This window comes from Corvus brachyrhynchos, unplaced genomic scaffold (genome assembly GCF_000691975.1).
Source record: "Corvus brachyrhynchos isolate BGI_N302 unplaced genomic scaffold, ASM69197v1 scaffold194, whole genome shotgun sequence".
Lineage (NCBI taxonomy): Eukaryota > Metazoa > Chordata > Aves > Passeriformes > Corvidae > Corvus > Corvus brachyrhynchos.
Window position 1 is genome coordinate 5363180 of NW_008237890.1, and position 19744 is coordinate 5382923.

Here is a 19744-nt window from a genome sequence, read left to right on the forward strand (position 1 = left end):
ATGAAAGAAGAATGTCAGTGAAACAGCTTACTTTTTTGCTATAAAGTTTTTTTTTGTTAAACCAGAAGGTAAATGTTCCTTACAGTTTCTGTGGAATCCACAAACATTTTCAGGGCTTCATGAGTGTACAGAATAAAAAAAATGATCAGAGGCTTGTAACTCATAGGAACATAGTGAGAATTCATTTAGAAATATTGTTCTTTTATTTTCTACAACTGGAAATACTGATTTATTAGATATTGATTCCTATTTTTGGAAACAAAAATACTGAAATGCATAGAAAGTACTTAAAAAGAGGAAATCTGTATTAAGAGTTTCCTCCAGAAAACGTAAGAGGAGTTAAGTACTCAAGTGGACATAAAAAGTAAGAATAATCAAAATGCACAGCAAAACAATACAGCGACAAGCTGAAACAATGGAGCATTTCTGACTTTGCTAAGAAGAATAATGTTCTGGGTCAGTAAATACAGAAAAGGAACACATTCTCACTGGAGGAATATTTTATTATATGCTGAAATATCCCTTGGGGGTTTGTTTGTTTGTTTCTTTTTCTTTTGTTATTGTTATTTGTTTTGTAAAGAAAAGAGTCTACAACACACATCCTAATGGCTTTGGCTGTGTATTGAGCTTAAGTAAATACCATCCCTCAGTCAGTATGTTGTGGTAACAAAGGCTGCCAATGTGGTTTACCAGCTCAAGCAACATGTGTAAACACCGGAAACAAAAAAATTCAGAGGGCAGCCTCCTTTCTCTCTGCCTTTCTCAACTGCTTGTTCCTTCTCTGTCTCCTGGTCATGCTTGCTCTCTTGCTCACTATCTTTCTTGGACTTTTGTTATTTTCTGACAAATCATGCGAGTGAAACACAAAACATTAACACAACTAGACATCCTTTTTCTCTGTCTTCTAATTTTATCCAAAGGGAAAGTTACCCAATAAAAAGTCCAGCATATGTTTTCAGAGCTACTAAGTGCTTCTGCCATTAATTTCTTTTGATTGCTTCTATAAAACATGCCTTAATCATACTACAGCACTTTCCATTGCAAAAAAAGACAACTTTACAGAACAACATAGTTAACATTATTTCCCTGTTCCTTTTGATTTTTTTTTAAACACCACAAAAATCCAGGCTATAATAAGAAGCACACAAAATTATATTCATCTTTGTTCTGTGACAAGTAGTATCAGCATTTATATCCCCAAATATTATGCATGTTTGACAAAAAAAGTTTCTACTGGTTCACATGACACAATTCTGTTTTTTTTTTTCTTTTATGCAATGTAGTATATAAGGAATAAGGATGCACTATTGTTTCTAGTAATAATTGGCACTTGAAAAAAGCACCAAGAATTCTGTATTTCACTTTACCCCTTTTCCCTCCCCAGTATTTTTTTTGTGTGTAGTTCAAAAACTACAACTGTGGTTATGGTGAATAACTACATTTTCTTTTTTCAAAATGTGTGCAAAGTTGGCACTTTTGTATTAACACTAAACACTAATACTCTTTGTTTGGCATTCATGCCCTCATACTGACCAGATCACTTTTATCTAAGTGTATTTTTTTTAAAGACACTTACTGAAAATATGGCAATAGTTTAAGAAAAAAAAAAGCATGGATATTATTACACATCCCCTTGTAGTGTACGAAAAAGTGCATGACTGGATTTATGTAATAGTACAAGACAAAAAAACTGTATCAAATTACAGGTACTGTAAAGCATGCCAGCACCTCTGTATTATATCTAGCAGGTAGTTAAAACAAGACCGTGGTTCTTTTAAAAATGTGCATTAAAGCTAACATAAATGAGTAAAACTAGCCAGCAAACTATTTTTCCTGCTTATCTAACAGCTGAATGTAACTGTAAAAATTAAGCAAAAAAAATTAGAGTTAAACCACCATCAATACAATTGTTTTACATCATAGGCCTGTCAAGGCTCAATATATATATACAAGTGTAACAGCCATGCTTAGTAGAACGTTATCCCCAATGCTTAGAAGACACAAAGACAACTAAGTAGATTGTTTTTTCTTTCTCTTTTTGTTTGTTTGCAATTTTTTTGTGTGTTTTTAGGGGTTTTTTGTGTGGTTTTTTTTTTGTTCTTTTTTTTGTTTGTTTTCTTTTTTTTTGTTATTTTTGTTCTTTTTTTTTCAGGCAAGTTATGTGTAGAACAAACTGTCTCTTTGGAGATGACCAAGAACATTCTAACAGAACTAGGGACAGCTACAAGTTTTCTTTTAGTTTGGTTTTTTTTGTTGTTGTTTGTTTTTGTTTTTTCCATGAAGGATCTCTTCCCCCAAATTAAAGGTCCTGGATTTTGTTTCTATTAAAAAAAAAAAAAAGAAAAAAAACCCCAACAACCAACAAAAAGGAAAAAGCACCTGGTGTTTCTTTCTTTTGCTATAAAAGAAAAGAAAAAAATTATATATATATATGTATATTTATGTGTGTGTATATATATATATACACATATATATATATATATATAAAGGGAAACTGTATATGGCAGTTCAGATGTAGTGGGCCCTCTCTGAGAGCTGGCATTATGCTGTGTCCATCCTTGACCTAATCTACTGAAGTGAAAGGAATGTTTTTATGCAGATTGGGGTTCTGGCTGTGCCGATTTCGGCTACGGACAGAGGAGAACATCATGTTGCACCCAGGGACTTTGCACTTGTGCATTTCTCGCAAGTGCACTGTTTTATAGTGCACTCTGAGGGTTCCCTTGTTGCTGTACATTTTGTGGCAAATATTACACATTATCCCACCGTTGCTCACCGAAACACTGTTGAACATGAGTGATCCTGGGACATCGGTGCCCATACCTACAGCTAAGGCAGGGGCATCTGCTTTGTGGGCAGATTCCCCGCTGTCACTTGCCCCATCGACGTCGTCCAGGAGAATACCCTCATCGCTTCCTGCATCAGATTCTCTTGAAGAATGGATACTGCTGCTGGACTGGATGCTGGAGGTGGTGCTCAGGTCTAGTACCATATAGTCTTCTGCCATGCCCCTGCCATACCCATTCATATGGGAATCCTCAGTACCAGCAGGCGAGGATGTGTCTTCCCTTATGTCAAGCCCCATCTGATGCTGAGCGCCATATATCTTCACCAAAAATTCATCACGGAGGTCCTTACTAAGAGAAGGCTGTGAAGTGTCCAAGCCCATGTCATCCAGTTCTTTGGTCAACAGTTTACGGTGCAGGTTTATGTTAGCACTGTGTCTGGGAAAGGAAGAGGGAAGGGAAAAAAAGGAAAAATGTACAGTATTTTTGATTAAACATACAGTCATCAAGCACCAAATCCAAATCCTGATTTATTGATAATTTTTCATAAAAATATCCCCTGTCCATGTTGCTTGAAAATTTCAGTCTTTCTATAAGTGGACAAATTACAACATAAAAACTAAACAAAATAAGCAAATTCCCCCCTTACTGTTTTTCTTGTCAGCTGCTGCTCCTCAACATTAGTCCCCAACAGCAGCTAGAGCCCTTTTATTTGAAATTTACAAAAAAATAAATTGCACTAGCAGAAAATGCAAAATGCTCTTCTTGATTCCTGAATGCTTGGTGACTTTCCTTCCCTTCAAGAAGCAAAAATATTAATATATGAAATATATGCATGTGTGTCTATCTATGTCTTACTCTGGATCCATGTCTTTAGCTATTTATCCATCCATACATACCTAAAAATATGTTTATATTTATATATATATGTACTCACATAGCTCTGTAAATGAAATATAGGAGGAGAGTAAAATAAAAGTAACTGAATAACGTTATTGTCAGAGGTCCTGATTCAAGTAATTTAATTCTCTCATAAAGGGATTCAGAATCAGGCCAAACCAAAATGGAGAAGACTTGAAGGGTTTAAGAGAACAAGTCTTTGAAATCTACATGTAAGATTCTGAAAATCTTAAACAAAGTTGGTGGTTTCATCCTTCTAGGTTGTCACTGCCACTCTTCCCTGTCCTTTTCCCTGTACTGTCTGTATGCAGTGCTGATTGACTCAAGCAATTTAGTGTCCAGTAAAAAAAACCTATTAATGGCAGTGAGAATTTTGCCCCAAATAAATCAAAAAACTTAAGTGTGGTTTTGGTTTAGGTATTTGCTGAAGTTACTGCCGATATTCAAGACAATGGAAAACTGTCACTGATGGAAGTGGGTTTTGGACCAGATCCCCAGAGATGCAAATTAAAATATTCTCAAGTGTTTTACAGGATCTGGGCCTTTGCTCTCAAGAAATAAAGCTCTACATTTGCAAACAATGTAAGCCTTTGGGTTAGTAAATGTGTAAAATAGCCTATTATTTGAAATACTGCATTCTACTCTCCACTTTTGGCATTGGCTTTATTCATCCATTGCAGTAGAACCTCACTGATTTGCAGTAGTGTCAGGAAACCCTCTTTGAAAAACTGCGTTTTCTGAATTAATGATTCAACCAACAAACATGACAGATATCAAAGACCTCTAACCACAGAACATGCTCGTTTTGGTGAAATGCTTAAGTATAAGAAATCAGTGTAAAGTTTTCAGTAACAGAAAACTTTAGGGTTCAGTTTTCAGAATGTGCAGCATTACTGTGGAAATGGCAAATATTTATTCAGTTTCTTTGGAGGGTGACTTGATTTTTGAGTCAGCAAAAAAAGAATTAGCGAAGTTCTACTGCATAACATTCTTTGCAAGCTAAGGACCCAAACCCGCAATTTACAACATGCAGACTCACCAGTCTGTCTGCCCATTATAAATTGCAGATCAGAGCCCAAATGTAGGAGGAAAAAGAAGGGGGTGTGGGGAGTGGGAGAAGGGTGGGGAAAGAGAGAGAGAAAGAGAGAATTTTAACATAGGAATAGCTTAATTTGCAAAAAGCACTAGGTATAAAATTGTCATGGGAAGACATAACAATGATCAAATATTTTACAGACATTCAGGTCCTACATTAACAAAAAAGGGTGAAGAGGAACAATAGCTATGAGCAATATTTCCTTATTGGAAGCTTTTATTTTAAGAAACCCTTTGAAACATACCTCTCAACCAACTGAAGTTCAAAACATGGTACAGCAATACAATGCAAATAAATAAAGCAAATGCAAAAGTAGGAAGATTAAATTGATGTGGAGTAAATCTGTAATTTTCTAACACGTACTTTGTGATTCATTTATCTGTTGCACATAACTTAAGGGATTAAACAAACAGCAATAGAACTGATCTGTCCCACTCACCTGCAAATGCAGGTAACTCTTTTCTGACATAAAACTGATACTGCAATGCAGTTTAATTGAATTGTGTGTGCTTGGGATTCAATTATTCCAGTAAGGGGGCAGTCTAGAATAGAGGACTTCTCTCCTACTGAGAAACAGTTGAGAGGTATGGGCAAGGGTGGAAAAAGTGGAGAGTATTTCTTGCTTTTGTCCCACGTGGGAAATACTCCTTTCACACAAGCAAGTATAGCACTATTGCCTTTTTGAGGCGTAGAAGTGTAATTATGCATATCCCCACACTGCACTTAGGAAGGCTGAGCTTACCTTGTGATAAGATCAGCTTTCTAATCTTTTGCTAAATTGAGATCACAAAAGAGAGAGAGAGAGAGGAGAGAAGAGAAAGAAAGGGGGAGGGGGAGGAGAGAGAGAGAGAGAGAGAGAGAGAGAGAACAAATTCACATTCCAATCCAGACATATCTGGTTAAAAAAAAAAAATCTGAAACCAATAAAACACAGACTTTAAAAAAAGTCTTGACTGTGAAACTGGTTTTTGTCAGCTGTAATATCACTTATACTGTTGTTCTGATGGATACTGACTCAATCACACAATACAGAAAACATAAAGCAAATTAATCAAATCATATTCACACCATCCCCATTATTATCCACAGATGAGTTCTGAACATATGCATGCAGCGTTCACATACATGAATGATAAACAGTAGTCCTGATGGTCCCTTGCCTTCCTAGTTTCAAATGGAATGTAGCTCCATGTAAAGTTGCTAAGTGCAGTACTGTGAAGGCCTGTCCACACTGACCAGAGTTATTAAATGACCATAAAAGCTCATTTGCGCTTATCATCATAAGGCTAACTGCAAACTATTCATAAAGTCCTCAGGTGTATACTTATGATTTCTCCTCCTCACTCCTGTGTTATGGGAATTTGTTTCAGCATACAAACTAGTCAGGATAACTGTAACTGTTGCTTCCATGCATCCGTGCTTACGATTTCCTTGGTTTGCTGCTGAGAAAAACAACAGTCAGGCATGCAGTGAAAATAACTTCAGCATTCTCTAAATGAAGAGATAAGAATAAATTGCCGAGTTAAAGAGGGGGCCACCAAGCCCCAGATAGACAGAGGCCATTCTGAGAAAGACCAGTGTAAGGATGCAAACTCTGCTGATGCTCTGATAAGAAGAGATGCCTCCCTTATTCAATTCTCACTTACAGCAGTAGCAATCAGTAATCTAGTTAAAGTATGTACCAGCCCATAATATCTGTCAGGCAAACGATGTGCAGAAATGTGCGGACCAGTTCTGGCACTCTGCTCAGTAGTGTCCCTTTTCCGCTGTCAGCAGTACTGTTGGATTCTCCTAATATAATTACATTGACTTTTATTCAATTAAGTGCCATTCCTAGCCTTAAAAAGAAGCTACTTTATCAATTGATTCAGGTGTAATGCAATAATAAAGATGAACTCATGGCAGTGCATTAGATCTGCTGTTCATAACTTCTGAACATAGGTTCATTCATAGCAGTCGATTTCCATTATGCAACCACAGTTCAAAAGAATTGATTCCTTTACATACATTTCTTAATCTATTTCACTTGTGTTTAATACTGTCCCTAAATATCATATGCGAAAACATTCTGGTGGAGAAGGAGGAATGAATTGTGAAAAAAATTCATTTATTTAGACACTGAAGTTTTGAAATCTTATTAAAAACCCCAAAGTCTCGGACTCCCTTCTCCATAACAAGCAGAGATTTTCCATCCTAATCCAACTCTTTCTCCTCTGCTTTGTCACTCCCAAGCCCTAGGAAGTCCCCTAGAAGCCCTCAGCCAATGCTAACCACCTGTCATCTTGTTCATCTGCTCCTCCCCAGGACACCTGCAGTTCCTTGCTTCAGCTATTCTGTTCTCTGATGTGATTTACAAAGCTGCTTACCTCTTCCTCCTCCAGATACTGCTCCCAGGTATGTGTAAACAATGGTCCCTGAGTAAGCTGAGGCACAGCCTGGGCAGAGTGATTTGTGGTAATGCATGAACACTGCTATCAAACAGACAGAAAATCCTGAAGCAAAATATGCCAAAACCTGCTGAGCTTCAGCTTGCCATGGCTTCATTATTCCTCATACCTGAGCTAGCTAATTCAAGGCCATCTCTGGTGTCCTTTGCGCTGCAATTGCTGCTGTATCTGCAGGAAAAAAACTTAAAGAACATAAATGATTCGCAGAAGTATATATATGTGTGTATGAAACAAAATATTTGGCCTAATGAAGTCCTTTGAATGCCTCTGGACTTCCTAGATTGCTTATTTGTACATCAACTACCAGAATGGCATTTGATCCTCACAGTGGAAATGTTGTGTAAAGACAGCTGGTGATTGAAGTCTTCCAGACAGAAATACAACATCAAATGAGTTTAACTAAAGGCGTATCTCACTCTACTTCTGTTACTATACCTACCCGCTCCTAGGCAACAAGGGATGGTGAGGAGGTTTAGTTCTGAAAATCCTATCTGTGCCAAATAATGTCCAAACACCTGTTTACCTCAGTACTATGTGTCAGATACCCTTAAAAACGAAAAGAGTATTTTTCCAAGATGTTTTGAAATGTAGCTTGCTGTGGCAAACTCTAGGACGCAGAATAACTGATTTTTGACATAAATACCACTCTTTTTTCAGGTTACTATTAATTAATTGTATATGTGGAAAGCAAAAGTGTGTGCAAAGTCCTCACTAGAGTGGATTTGGCCATAAGAATGGAACAGTCCTGCCTTGAGGATGATGATGATACACATGAAATCTCTGGCTGTGGTGAAGTGTCAACCTCTGAGTTCACCACTGCCCTTCCAGACAGGAATTTTGGCAGCAGTGCAGTGCACAATCCTACAGCAGTTACAGCAGCTCCCTGACTCTCAGCATGATCCCACTGGTAGCAGTATTTTCCTTCTCTTGTGAAGTTCATGGAAGTATTCTTCCTTAACTACAATTCATTGTTGATTCCACCCCACCTACTACTAGCGAGCTTCTCAGTGACAGATGCACTATCCACCAAGAGAAGGAAGGGAATTATAAGCCTAGGAAATATGGTCAATTAAATGTACATTCTATTTATACAGATCATAAATCCAGACTGGGATCTCTTCAGCAGTTTCTTTCTACACTTGTCAATGAATCTGATTTTGTTAATTTACTGTCCATTTGTTGGAAAGAAAACATTTAATGGCCACTTTAGTTTATTTTTCTTTAGTCAGTCTTTTAATTTCATTTTGAAGTGAGTGAGAAGGAATTTATCAGAGCAGAATTTGTCCTGGTATAGAAATTGGCATGAATTCTATGGATGACTCAAGGCCAAATGTGGATGCACCCATAGCTGCAGTCCTATCTGCAGTGGGGCAAACCTCATCTTGGATGCACAGAGCAGAGTTAGAGAATTTGGATTATAAATAGCACTGTTTATTTAGATTCAAGCATTATAGAGGGCACAAAACCAACTGCATGAAAAATTAGGTTGAATATATTTGCAGTTCAGGACAGGGCAGGTTGTCGAAAATTAAATATATAACATTATTTTCTTAATTATTTTAGCAAGAGCAAATGTATGTTTGTACTTAAATATTGTGGGATGAGAGAGAAAAAGAGAGTGAGAATGAAAGAGAAATACAGTTGTTAGGGCAGTCAGTTAGGGACTATGGAAACCCACTTTCCACTGCTTGATGTAGTGAGGCAGAAAAGACAAGACAACTGATGCCCCAGTTAAATGTCCTAGCTACTGGGCCCTTGCTTCTCCTTGGCTGACCATAAGCAACAAAGTTCCCTGATAAAGACCTCAGTGAACCATGAAAGTATACAGTATTGTTCATTAAAATTCTGAAATGATCCATTTCAACATTTCTGATTGTACCCAGCCACAGCTGTTCTTCCTATGCTTCCAAAAAAGCCACCATCCCGGTTTCAGACATTTCAGATATTCTGAAAATGCCTTTTCTGGCAAACACATGATTTGATAAATTAATATACCCTAGCCTTAGCACTCTAACACTGCAAAGAAATCACAAACAGAACATGACAGCAGGAGGCCATAAGTATTTGATCAGCTTTGTTTTAAGATCAATAAGTGAACCCAGCATTAAGTAACACAATAAAATTATATTTTGAGACTTAATGCATGTAAAGACAACATAATATTATTTTCTGTCAAATTATGTTTTTTTCCAAGTGATAGTAGGTTTGTTTTATTTTTGGTTTTAAAAAGAAAGAAGCTACTACTGGATTACAAAACCTAAAACCACACAATCTTCAGCAGCTGGAAGTAGGTTTTGTTAAAGAATCAAAGGTCAGAACACAATTGTCTGCTGGTTTATGTACAAATTGACAAACCTCTTATTAAAGTTGGATATGGAAGTAACTGCTCTGGTCTACAGGGCCATAAAAGCTATCCTCCTGCTACACTTAGTTTAAAACTAAGCTCTATCAATTGGGTTTAAAATATCATAAACCAAGAAACTTTCATTGTACCTCCTGTGAGACTTTTTCCACACAGATTTTCAGCTCAGTATTCAACCTATATTTTTACCTATAATGAAATGTTAAAGGAAAGTTTTCTTTGTTTCTCTTCACCTCAAAGAGAATTAAGACTTATGGTTTTGTTTTAAATTTTCACATGATTTTAGTTGCTAACACAATTTGGTAATATGGCAAAGTATTGTGGTCTTACCTCAATTTCATGTCCCTTTCCTGCTTGTTTAAGCCTGAAACTCATAGAAAGGCCCAGAATATGTGAACATTACAGAAAGTAAACCCAGAATTTTATGCTTTCTCAGAATTTCTGCAGACTGAAAGTGCTGAGTTTCATGCAGCTAAAATCAAAGAACCAGAAAGTAAGACTCTGACTAAATATAACAGCGTACATATTTATGAGAAAGATATGGCCTCAATTCTGATATTCCTTCAAGAAAGAAACAGCAATAATTTCCCCCACTTGCTTAAGAGAATCAACAATAAAACAGTTCCTCGAATTTAATTAGTAATGGAAACTGTTAAAGAAATTATTTTCTCACTTACTGTTCTAATTTTGCCACTCTATCAGCAGTCTTTGATAAAGGTTTTGGTTTTGTTTTGTTTTGGGATTTTTTTTCAATTAAAAAGAAAAAAAATCCATAAATCTAAGCAAAGATAATAATGGTTCGAAATCCTGACCTGACCTAAATTGTAAAATCCACATTTATCTGAACAAGGACAAGGTTTAAGTCTGTACACTAGTGCTTCCATGTATTTGATCATATTTAATTTGCCTCTAAGTGTAAGGGGAAAAGTAGGTATAGGGGATAGACTTTAGAAGGAGTCAAGGAAAAAATACTATGCTACTTGGGAACAGGGTAATGGCATGAGTTCTTGAGGCCTGAAATTGCATAGAAACTGAAAAATATTAACCTTGCATAGGAAGAAAATCCAAAAGGTAAAATACAGTTCAGCATCTATTAAAAAAAGCAAAAAAAACCCCAGTGCTTATTAAATACAGGAAATAAAGGACAAGCAAGTTCTTGCAAATTAAAGATGTGGAGCCCAGTCATTTCAATCCCTTTCAATATGAAACAAATCACTCACACTGGTCACGAAGACAGCTCCCTCTACACTCAAATTATTCACTTGAAGATAAGCTCCCATCAAACTCTTTAGGGGTTTAACTAATTTACTGCACAGATACGGCACGTCTGTTGTAATAACAGGTAGGATGTATTGGGGTCGACCATTTATCAGAATTAGACTTCTTTTTTCAATTCACAGTGAATTATGCTGCCTACACTGCTCCTCTTTCTCAGAGCTTCCCATCCCCTTACGGCCCCTAATGTGGCAGGCAAACAAAATTGACAGTCTCATCTTGTCAACAAGGGGTGATTCTCCTGAGAAGCCATTTAACTTTGCAGAGGAAGCAATGTATTAATGTGCCTGTCCCAGGAATGTTAATCATCGTCAAGCTCCCTCTAACTTTGACATGAACAAAATCACCAAATTTGTTTACTAAATGAATCGTAATATGCTAATAAGAGAGCATGACATATATGGTAAAGCCAAACAGATGGTTTGTTTACTCCACTTTGCAACTTTATAAATGTTGTAACTCTGAAGATGCTAGTGAGAATTATTGGTTTGTTGGCAGTGGCAAACTGTCTTTTGCATACTTAAGCCACAGTTAGAGTCAGAAAACAATTTATCATCACCATGGAATGCATAAAAAATGTTAATGCAGTGATAGCATTTAGGAAGGCAGGGGAGTTGACTGTGTGAGCAAATACTCAGGTTAAATATGAAATTGATATTTGATGGGAATGTTTGCTACCAAATAATTCTTTAAAAAGAAATCTGTCAGGTTTGGGATACTTGAAAGGTCCAATAATTCAGTACATACCTGTTGAGGTGTTTAGTGAAACAGTCCTTATGCTGCGAACAGAATTACGCTTTCACGACTGTTGTGTGTGCTCAGAACCATTGAGGTTATGTCACACTCTTAAAATATTACTATTGTTGTTCATTAAAGATCAAAAGATGTTACAAACAAAAAGCACAACGACCGGTGTACTTGCCAAAGTTACTCAGAAGTGATCAAAACTGCGTTACAACATTTCAACCTCTCACTTTACTAGCTGCCTGGAAGCAAAACAGACTCATTACAAAATAGCCTGCACTCTTGTCTAATAACCAGACTCGATGAGAAAGTTTAGAATAAGAGGATTTATCTGACAGAATATTTTCTGAGTGAACTAATACAGTGTCGCAATGTTACATGCACAAGAAGGTCATTATACATATGACAAGGTCCTCTGATGGGCATAACAGGTGCTCAGCACCACTATCACTCCAAAACTGTTTCTACAATTTACACAAGCTCTACAGAAAAGTTTAGCTGGTGCAGCACACTGCAGTCATGCATTAAGTCCTCATATCCTCTGTGTTGAAGTATTTCCTGGTCCTTGACACAAGGTACTAAATTATTGGACCCAATTTCACCTTAAGAAATACTGAAGGGATGAAGAATACATGCATTAACATTTATTTTCAAACCTAAATCATCTAAATATTATATGATTCAAATTTTGTAATCAGAAATTTTCATCCTTCATTTCATTTTACTATTACAGCCAAATGTGATAATTTTGCAAGTTTTTACACAAACAGACCCTCCAGTTCAGATTCCCACTCATGAATTTTACTGAATTACAAGTTTCAGTAAATGCAAAAATAAAAATAAAATTCAGGCAGAACTCCTAGCTTTCCCCAACTCTGCTTTCAAACCAATCTTTTCTCTCAGATGTTGATGCATGGCAACACATTATCTCATGGTTTGCTTAGAAGATTTACAGACTCTTTACTGATTGAACCTCAAGTTCAAAATAATAATAAAACCTGAGATCCAGTGATAGTTTTGCATGATTTCAGGTTCCGCAGCAAATCTGTAAACCATTTATTTTGGTCAAAATGCAATAGTAATTCTCATTCCTAATGTTCATCTGTCTAAAAACTCTGGCTTATTTATATAATACCAGAGGAAACATAAAACCAAATATGATGTGGCATTTCAACAGGGTTCCTTTATTAGTAATTTTACATTACTAAATAAGTACCCCTATCAGGTCAACTGATAGCTGATTATCCTACAACCTCCCTCCATTGATGCCCCGACTCCTCAGTGATTTCTATCCTCTGAGATTCTTCTATACATGCTATTGTCAGCATTTATTAAATTCTCAACTTTTTACTCATCCACAAGAGAATGTGCAAAGATTTCTAAGTTCAGCTTGCTGTCCAAGGATTATTTTGGAAGAAACATTAACAGCCGTCCCAGCCTGGCGCTTATATCTCATTTGAAACATCTACTCATTCCTGACCAACAAAGAAAATTTCAATAAAGTACTTTTACTGGTTTAACAGCAGTGAGCTCCTGGGATTGTCAAAGTGCTCAGTCTTTTCCGAGGAGAGAAGGAATCAGCAGCTCAAATATAATTAACCTTCCATTCTCAATGCAAACTGCCACGCACAGGAGCTCTGCAGTCTATTAGTGAAGTTATAACGGCCAACAGGCAGAGGCAAAATTGGTCAAAAAGTTGGCTGCTGCTGTCATATTTTTAGAATTATGATTAATGACACTAATAATGTGGATGATTACTGATATGTGTATCTCCTGCAGTTTATCATATTGCACTGGCTGCCTACGTCCACAATAAACATGATGCTATCATTTACCTCTTTATTGAAGGCAATCCTTCTCTTGAAGGAGCACATTCTAATTACTTTGTAATGTTTTATGTCTTAAACATTTTGTAGCTCTGGACCTTGCCAACTGCTTCATGTCTACCATTGATTAATTACAGAATGTTTAATCAAAATTTAGAACCTAATGCAGTCATTTATGAATGTGCGGCAGTGCCAAGATAGTTAGGCTGCCGTCCCAAGCTTGGAGAGTGCTGGGTTCAAAATTAAATCCCAGAAATCTGAAAGATGCCAAAGATTTTACCTCAAGTGATTTGAGTTTAAAAATCTTACTTCATTTGATGAATGATAGGCACCAACTCAAAATGAAAGGTCTTTGTTGTATATGTATGTGTGCTTGCATGTTCCAGTCACATTTTTCTTCTTTAAATGTCTTCATTTTTCTCTTTATGCCATTGTTGCTGCAGTTGCAGCCCCTTTACAAGCCTTCCTTGCTGCTAAAGCTCTTGCAAACACCAGTCAAGAGAGTGTAGTTTTGAAGTGGTTAAATGAGTGAAAAATAATTTGCAGGGACAAATACATAAGTTTTTTTTTAATGTGGATTTTTATGGTACTGTCATACAACCATTCACCGTTGAAGTTAAGTGTTTTTTTAATACCATTACTGAACTGCTGAAATGGATGCTAATATAGCTTGGAGTGCTAATGTCAAATCCTGGTAATAAAAAAGACAGACTGCTGAATGAAATAATTTCAAGTAAAAAATAGAACAAAAGTGCTCTCACTCTCGCTCTACACTTTTATTGAATTGGGACTGACTGAGCCAATTGCTTTAGAAGTCTGTAAAACACAATTACTAGTGAGCTGACTGACCCAGCAGTGCCCCTTCTGTGACAGAACAGACTAAAAAGGCTGCAGAATTAGTGCTGTTCCCCTATCTGGCTATCAGACCTGAGAGACATCCAGCGCAGGTTCTGTTATCCTTCCTTCCAAGACCCCTCCTCATGAAATCCTGGTTTTCAGTCTTGCATAATATATAACCTGTGTGCATATTCTTCTTGAAACAAGGGCTCATTTACCTTCTGAGAGGGAATCCAAGTTCTCTTTCTATGCATTGTATTTTTACATCCTTATCTAAAAACATAATGTATGTCTTTGTTTCAGTACACGCATCCACAGACACACATATACGTTTGGTCTATTTTTATTTCCACATATTGTGTGTAAAACACAAAAGTACAACCTAAGGTTTACAGGCAGCAAAATTAACTATGTCCCATTTGTATTTTTGGTTGCAAGTGGCTGAACTGTAATTGCTTTCTTTATTCTGGCATAACAAAGAAAAGGAGAGAGAATGAGGAAGAGGGAAAGAAAGGAAAAAAAATGTATTGAACTGGAAATGCGAAACACTTTTCCCGAGTTAATAAAATAAGCAATAGAGTTTGTAAAGCACTAGAATCAAAATCAGTGACATTGGAAATAATAACTTATAAACCCTATAATTTACATCTTGTGTTTCAGACTCATATAGTTTGACACAGACATACAGCTTGGGGCCTTCTTCCCCCTTTTTATTCAAAAGAAAAAAAAAGAAAAAAAAGAAAAACCAAAGTGACAGCAAAAAATATCTTCTTATTACAATCTTATCCTTTCTTTCTCTCCCCCTGTTTTCCCCATACAAAACAAACCATTTTACATTTTTACACAATGCCAACAAAGTCCTGCAATTCTTTCTCTTTTATGAGAGCGTACATTTCTGGAAAATCTAAAACTCTTTTATTTCTCTTCCAGGTCCATTTATATGAAGCTTGAAGGTGCCTCATGGCAAAAATGTTAAATTATTTCTTAGACATATCTTTTAAAGCAATGCTATTTAGGGCAAGGTTAAATGTGAAATAAATTCCTAATTAAAAATTTTAAAAAAAGTTTGCTTAGCACATGACAAACAGCTCATTTAAAAGATGTTGCTGGAAAGCAGGGAGTGCTACAAAAAGCCTTAGATTTTCTTTAGAAGTAGTTGGCCTAAAACTGTTGTCAGGAAATATCCAGTGTTTGCCATTAAAAGGTCAACTTGTGATGAGCCATAAGTGGTATCTCACCTGAAGTATTCCTGTGTTACCTCGGGCCCCAAAAGACCATCTGAGGTACCTCTAGAGATACCATTAGAGAACATTTTATGTGTACGTGCTGGACGTGAATGAGTGGTTTCTACTGAAGTACAACAGCATAACATCACATATACTGGTACATGGCACTGCTAGCCTGAAGACAAAGGACAGCAAACTGCAAGTCCTTCAGGTCAGGATTAAGGGGTAGTGAAAAGCTGTGCACAGTGTCTTGCAGTGCACTTGCAGTGCCTATACAGTGGTCTCTTGACTTGTGGAGCACTTAAATCTCATTCATAACTCTGTGTGTCTTTCTTCAGGATCACCCTGAGATATGTAGTGAGCAGTACATTTAGCTTTACCCCTAGTACTTTCTAACTCAACGGTATATTTCTGAAACTATAGGCTCTACTTCACAGATTTGCTTTTACTCCTGTCATATTTGCTAATGACTAGCACCTTGTATAATCATAAAAAATGCCCCAGACTTAGAGAAGTTGGATTTTGTGGGGGTTTTTTTACCCAGAGCCCAATAATTGCCAACTATTTTTTGAGTAATGTCTTTTACTAAGACATATTTCAGTGGAAAACTCTCCCACCTCACCTGTCTCAGTAGCAAAGACATATTTTGTCAAAAAGCAGTAGAATAGAAATCGAAATGATCTTTGTTTTATTATACTGGTCACCTGCTACATAATTCTACCTCAAAATATATTTTGAAATGTCAGCCTCTGTCTAGATATACTGATAGGACTGGCACACTATCATCCAAAAAATGTTGTAACTTTTTGGAGATCTCTACACCTGGTAAATTTTCCGTCTTTCAGTTTTTGAGGGAGTATTTGTTGGGGTTTTTTTTGGTGTAGTTTTTTTTTTTGGTTGGCTGGTTGGTTATGGGTTTGCTTGTTTGTTTGTTTTTGCTTGTCGGACTTGCCTCACCAATTTTCTTACTCACATTAATTCATACATGTCCCAACACAGTCACTCAGTTCATGTTCCAATGAATGAAACAGCTCAAATCTAGGGGAAAGAGCAGCATTGTCATTATGGGGGAAAGCAAATGGTCTCAGCTATTAGTAATCTTTGGTCAAGGTATAAGATTTATGGAAAGTTTGCTTCTTTAATTGAAAGTTTCTCTTTTCAAACGGACATGCACAACTAGCAAATGAATGGATCATGAATGTATGTATGACAGCATTTACCTGCCTGAGTGTCTCTGTCCTTCACTGAGAGCTGTGAATCCAAAGAGCAGAGAACACATTGCCACAAATGTGTTTCCCTCACCCTTCACTATTTCTCCCCAGACTCCTAAATCTAAGAGGACCACATCTCTCAAGTTGCAGAGTCTTGTTCCACCCAGACTTTTGGAAGTAGTGTCCTGGTGTTATCTTCTATCTGTAAAGTACAGCTTCCTTCTCTATAGCAGAAATCTTACAGCCTTTTGCTGCTAAGTTTAAAAGAACAGCTAGAGCCTTTCCTTGTGGGAACTAATGTGAGTAGATGTTTTATTTAACCCACTTCCAAAAGACTCTAGGGAAGATGGGACATCTTCATATATGGGGTACAGCTTTACATTTACTCAGATAAATTGAAACTAATTGTCTCTCACTCTCTGAAATATTGGTGACTCTTCCAGTGTTTTCCTAGCAACCTAGGGGCAACTAGGGTATTATGATAGGCCTTCATGTCCCCAGTCCTGTCTTCCTGAATAACCTTGTTCACCAAACGGAAAACACACAGAATTTATGTAGGAAACTTGGACAAAACACATTAAACATTTACACTATTTGTCACAGCACATACCGGGGGAAAATATTGCTCAATACATGTTTTGCTTTTGGCTAGTCTTTTCAATGTTTACTTATGTTTCCCACCTATGTTAATTCTGGTGTAGCAGTTTGTTTAAATAAGCTTTTCAGGTCACTGAAAATACCTTGGCTTATTTGCAAGTTCATATAAAAATGAGACTTCTTGAACTGCACAAAAAACTGTCTTCTCCCTCCCTAAGTGATACAATTTTGTATACCAAAGCAGAACAAGATAATGTAGACAGCAGGTGGTTTTTAAAAACAACCACCACTTCCAATTCAGACCCCAAACAAATGACTGTATGTAGTTGGAAAAGAATTCCCTCCACATCAGAACTGATCCTTCAATATTTACTTACATAAGTAGCCTTGTGCCTCAATTTATCTATTTTCTTTTAAATGCTATTTAAAAATCTTATGAAGACAGTTTTTCTATGCATTCTAGTTTTAATTCCTCTTCTTCTGTTCACATTGGTGAGTATGCAATATGACAGGCAGTCTTTGTTCAACATGACTACTCATGGAAGAGGTTAGATCAGTAGATCTGTGTTAGGGGTGGCACAAAATGTTTCTTTATGATACAGCTTCTCTTGTGTAAGGAAGAGTTATGTGAACATTAGCAATGACACACGTCTTAGTGTCTCTGCAAGAGAAAACCTAATGGTTCATTCAATTGTATTGGATATGCAGCTAGTCTCTTCATGAACTGCATCACGTCCAGAAACAATAGTACAGGTGTAAAATGTGTTTATATTTTTAAAAATTTATCAGATATCATTTTTGTCTCTTGACAAATGGTTCATCAAACACCTAATGTCTTAAAACCAGATTTCCTTGTTCTTATTGGAGGAAATTCAAGTTGTATATGACAGCTAATTATATTTGGGGAATTACAGGAATAATTACCGTGGACAGACGCAAAGTATTTTATTTCTTGGAACTGGAATTGAGTGCATTTATAGAAAATAATTCTCTAAAAAGTTATCTGTAGAAGATTCCAAGCCTGGTAGGACAATGAAAAAATGGGTACTGTTGTGTCAGGGAGGTGATAACAGGAGGCAGGTAACAGCTTTCTCACATCTTCACCTCCCTTGATAATGTGTGCAGTGGCTCATCATAGGTAACTGATGTTAATTTATTCAAGCACACCTGTACAGGGCCGGAAGTCAGGTAACCAGACAAAAAGTATGTATCTGCTTTTTCAATACAGCTACCCAGAGGCCCATATCTGCACAAATTTAGTTCTGGAAACATCAGCAGGTTTTAATAAACCACCTACAGATGTCTTGATCCATACAAATCAAGGAGTTTACATTTTTAAATCTGGACTGATTTAACTTGCAATCAAATGTCATGATCACACTTGGCGCCAATAGTTGCCTCATATTTATTTATAAGTCACCCTGAGAAGATATTATTTTGTTTTTAAATTTATTCATGGGGCTCAATTACCTTTCCCATCTTGTGGAACACACACGCGCACACACACACACATGCACAGGCATATGCATGCATGCTCACTTTTTGAGAAAACTTAAACCTGAAAGAAAAACCTGAGCAATGAATAGTTCTACTTAAGTAGCAGACAGACAAGATTAAAAGTTTTCACTTTGTTCCTCTGGACAGGTACACTGAGAATTAATTTATTTTCCATGCTTTGAGAGAGAGGAAACATGGTTTTCCTTTTACCTTTCCTTTGATATTACTATTAATGTTGTGTCCTAGTCTAAAACCCACTGATTTTAATAGTGTCAGTACTGAGGTGAAATGGGGTTTTAGGATGCACTAGGTCTAACTGAGAAGATGGCTCTGTCTCCTCAAAAAAAAAAAGCAGTTTCTCAACGAGACCTAATGAAGGCAAAAGGCCCACCTGTCACCTCTTTCATCACTGGTTTTGACCACAAAATCGTTGGCTCTTATAGGTGAGAGACCAAAATGAAGCCAACTGCTCTAAGAAGTTGCACCATTCAGACCTTTACCTCTGGATGTGCTCTTCAACACAGACTTAGATGAAACTTTGGCATTACCGTCCCCTTTGGTCAGGAAATAATTCTTCCCTGCTCCCATCCACATGTTTCATTCACAGTTCAGGATCATTCCCTGAGCAGCTGTAATTCAGTGCTGACTTCAAGGAATAATCACACCTATCTCTTTGTAAGGCAAACTCAGTGTCTGCTGGGACAAGACTCACAGATGAGGCTGGGAAAGAGAGCAGAGAGGAATCTAACCACTGTGGCCACTGGCCCTTTCTTCTCACTTGCAGGAAAGACCTTCTCTGACACCAGAGAGAATTCATTCCTCAAGGACAAATCTTTCCATTCAAGTGCTCATTTCTCAAGGGAACTTATCTTCTTCCCACCTCTCTCTTTTCCATATAAAAAGTTACTTGGAAAGATGTCTTTCTGTTCAAAAGGAAGCT

At 36.9% G+C, this 19744-nt stretch overlaps 1 protein-coding gene across 1 annotated transcript in view; it reads right to left on the reverse strand.

Moving 5' to 3' along the window:
• Positions 1–2377: 2377 nt before the first annotated feature.
• BNC2 (basonuclin 2) overlaps positions 2378–19744 on the reverse strand; it is a 322953-nt gene continuing 305586 nt past the window's right edge. The window contains 1 exon segment of the mRNA XM_008632568.2: positions 2378–3224. Within this exon segment, the coding sequence (XP_008630790.2) occupies positions 2564–3224 (661 nt within the window). The 3' untranslated portion in view covers positions 2378–2563.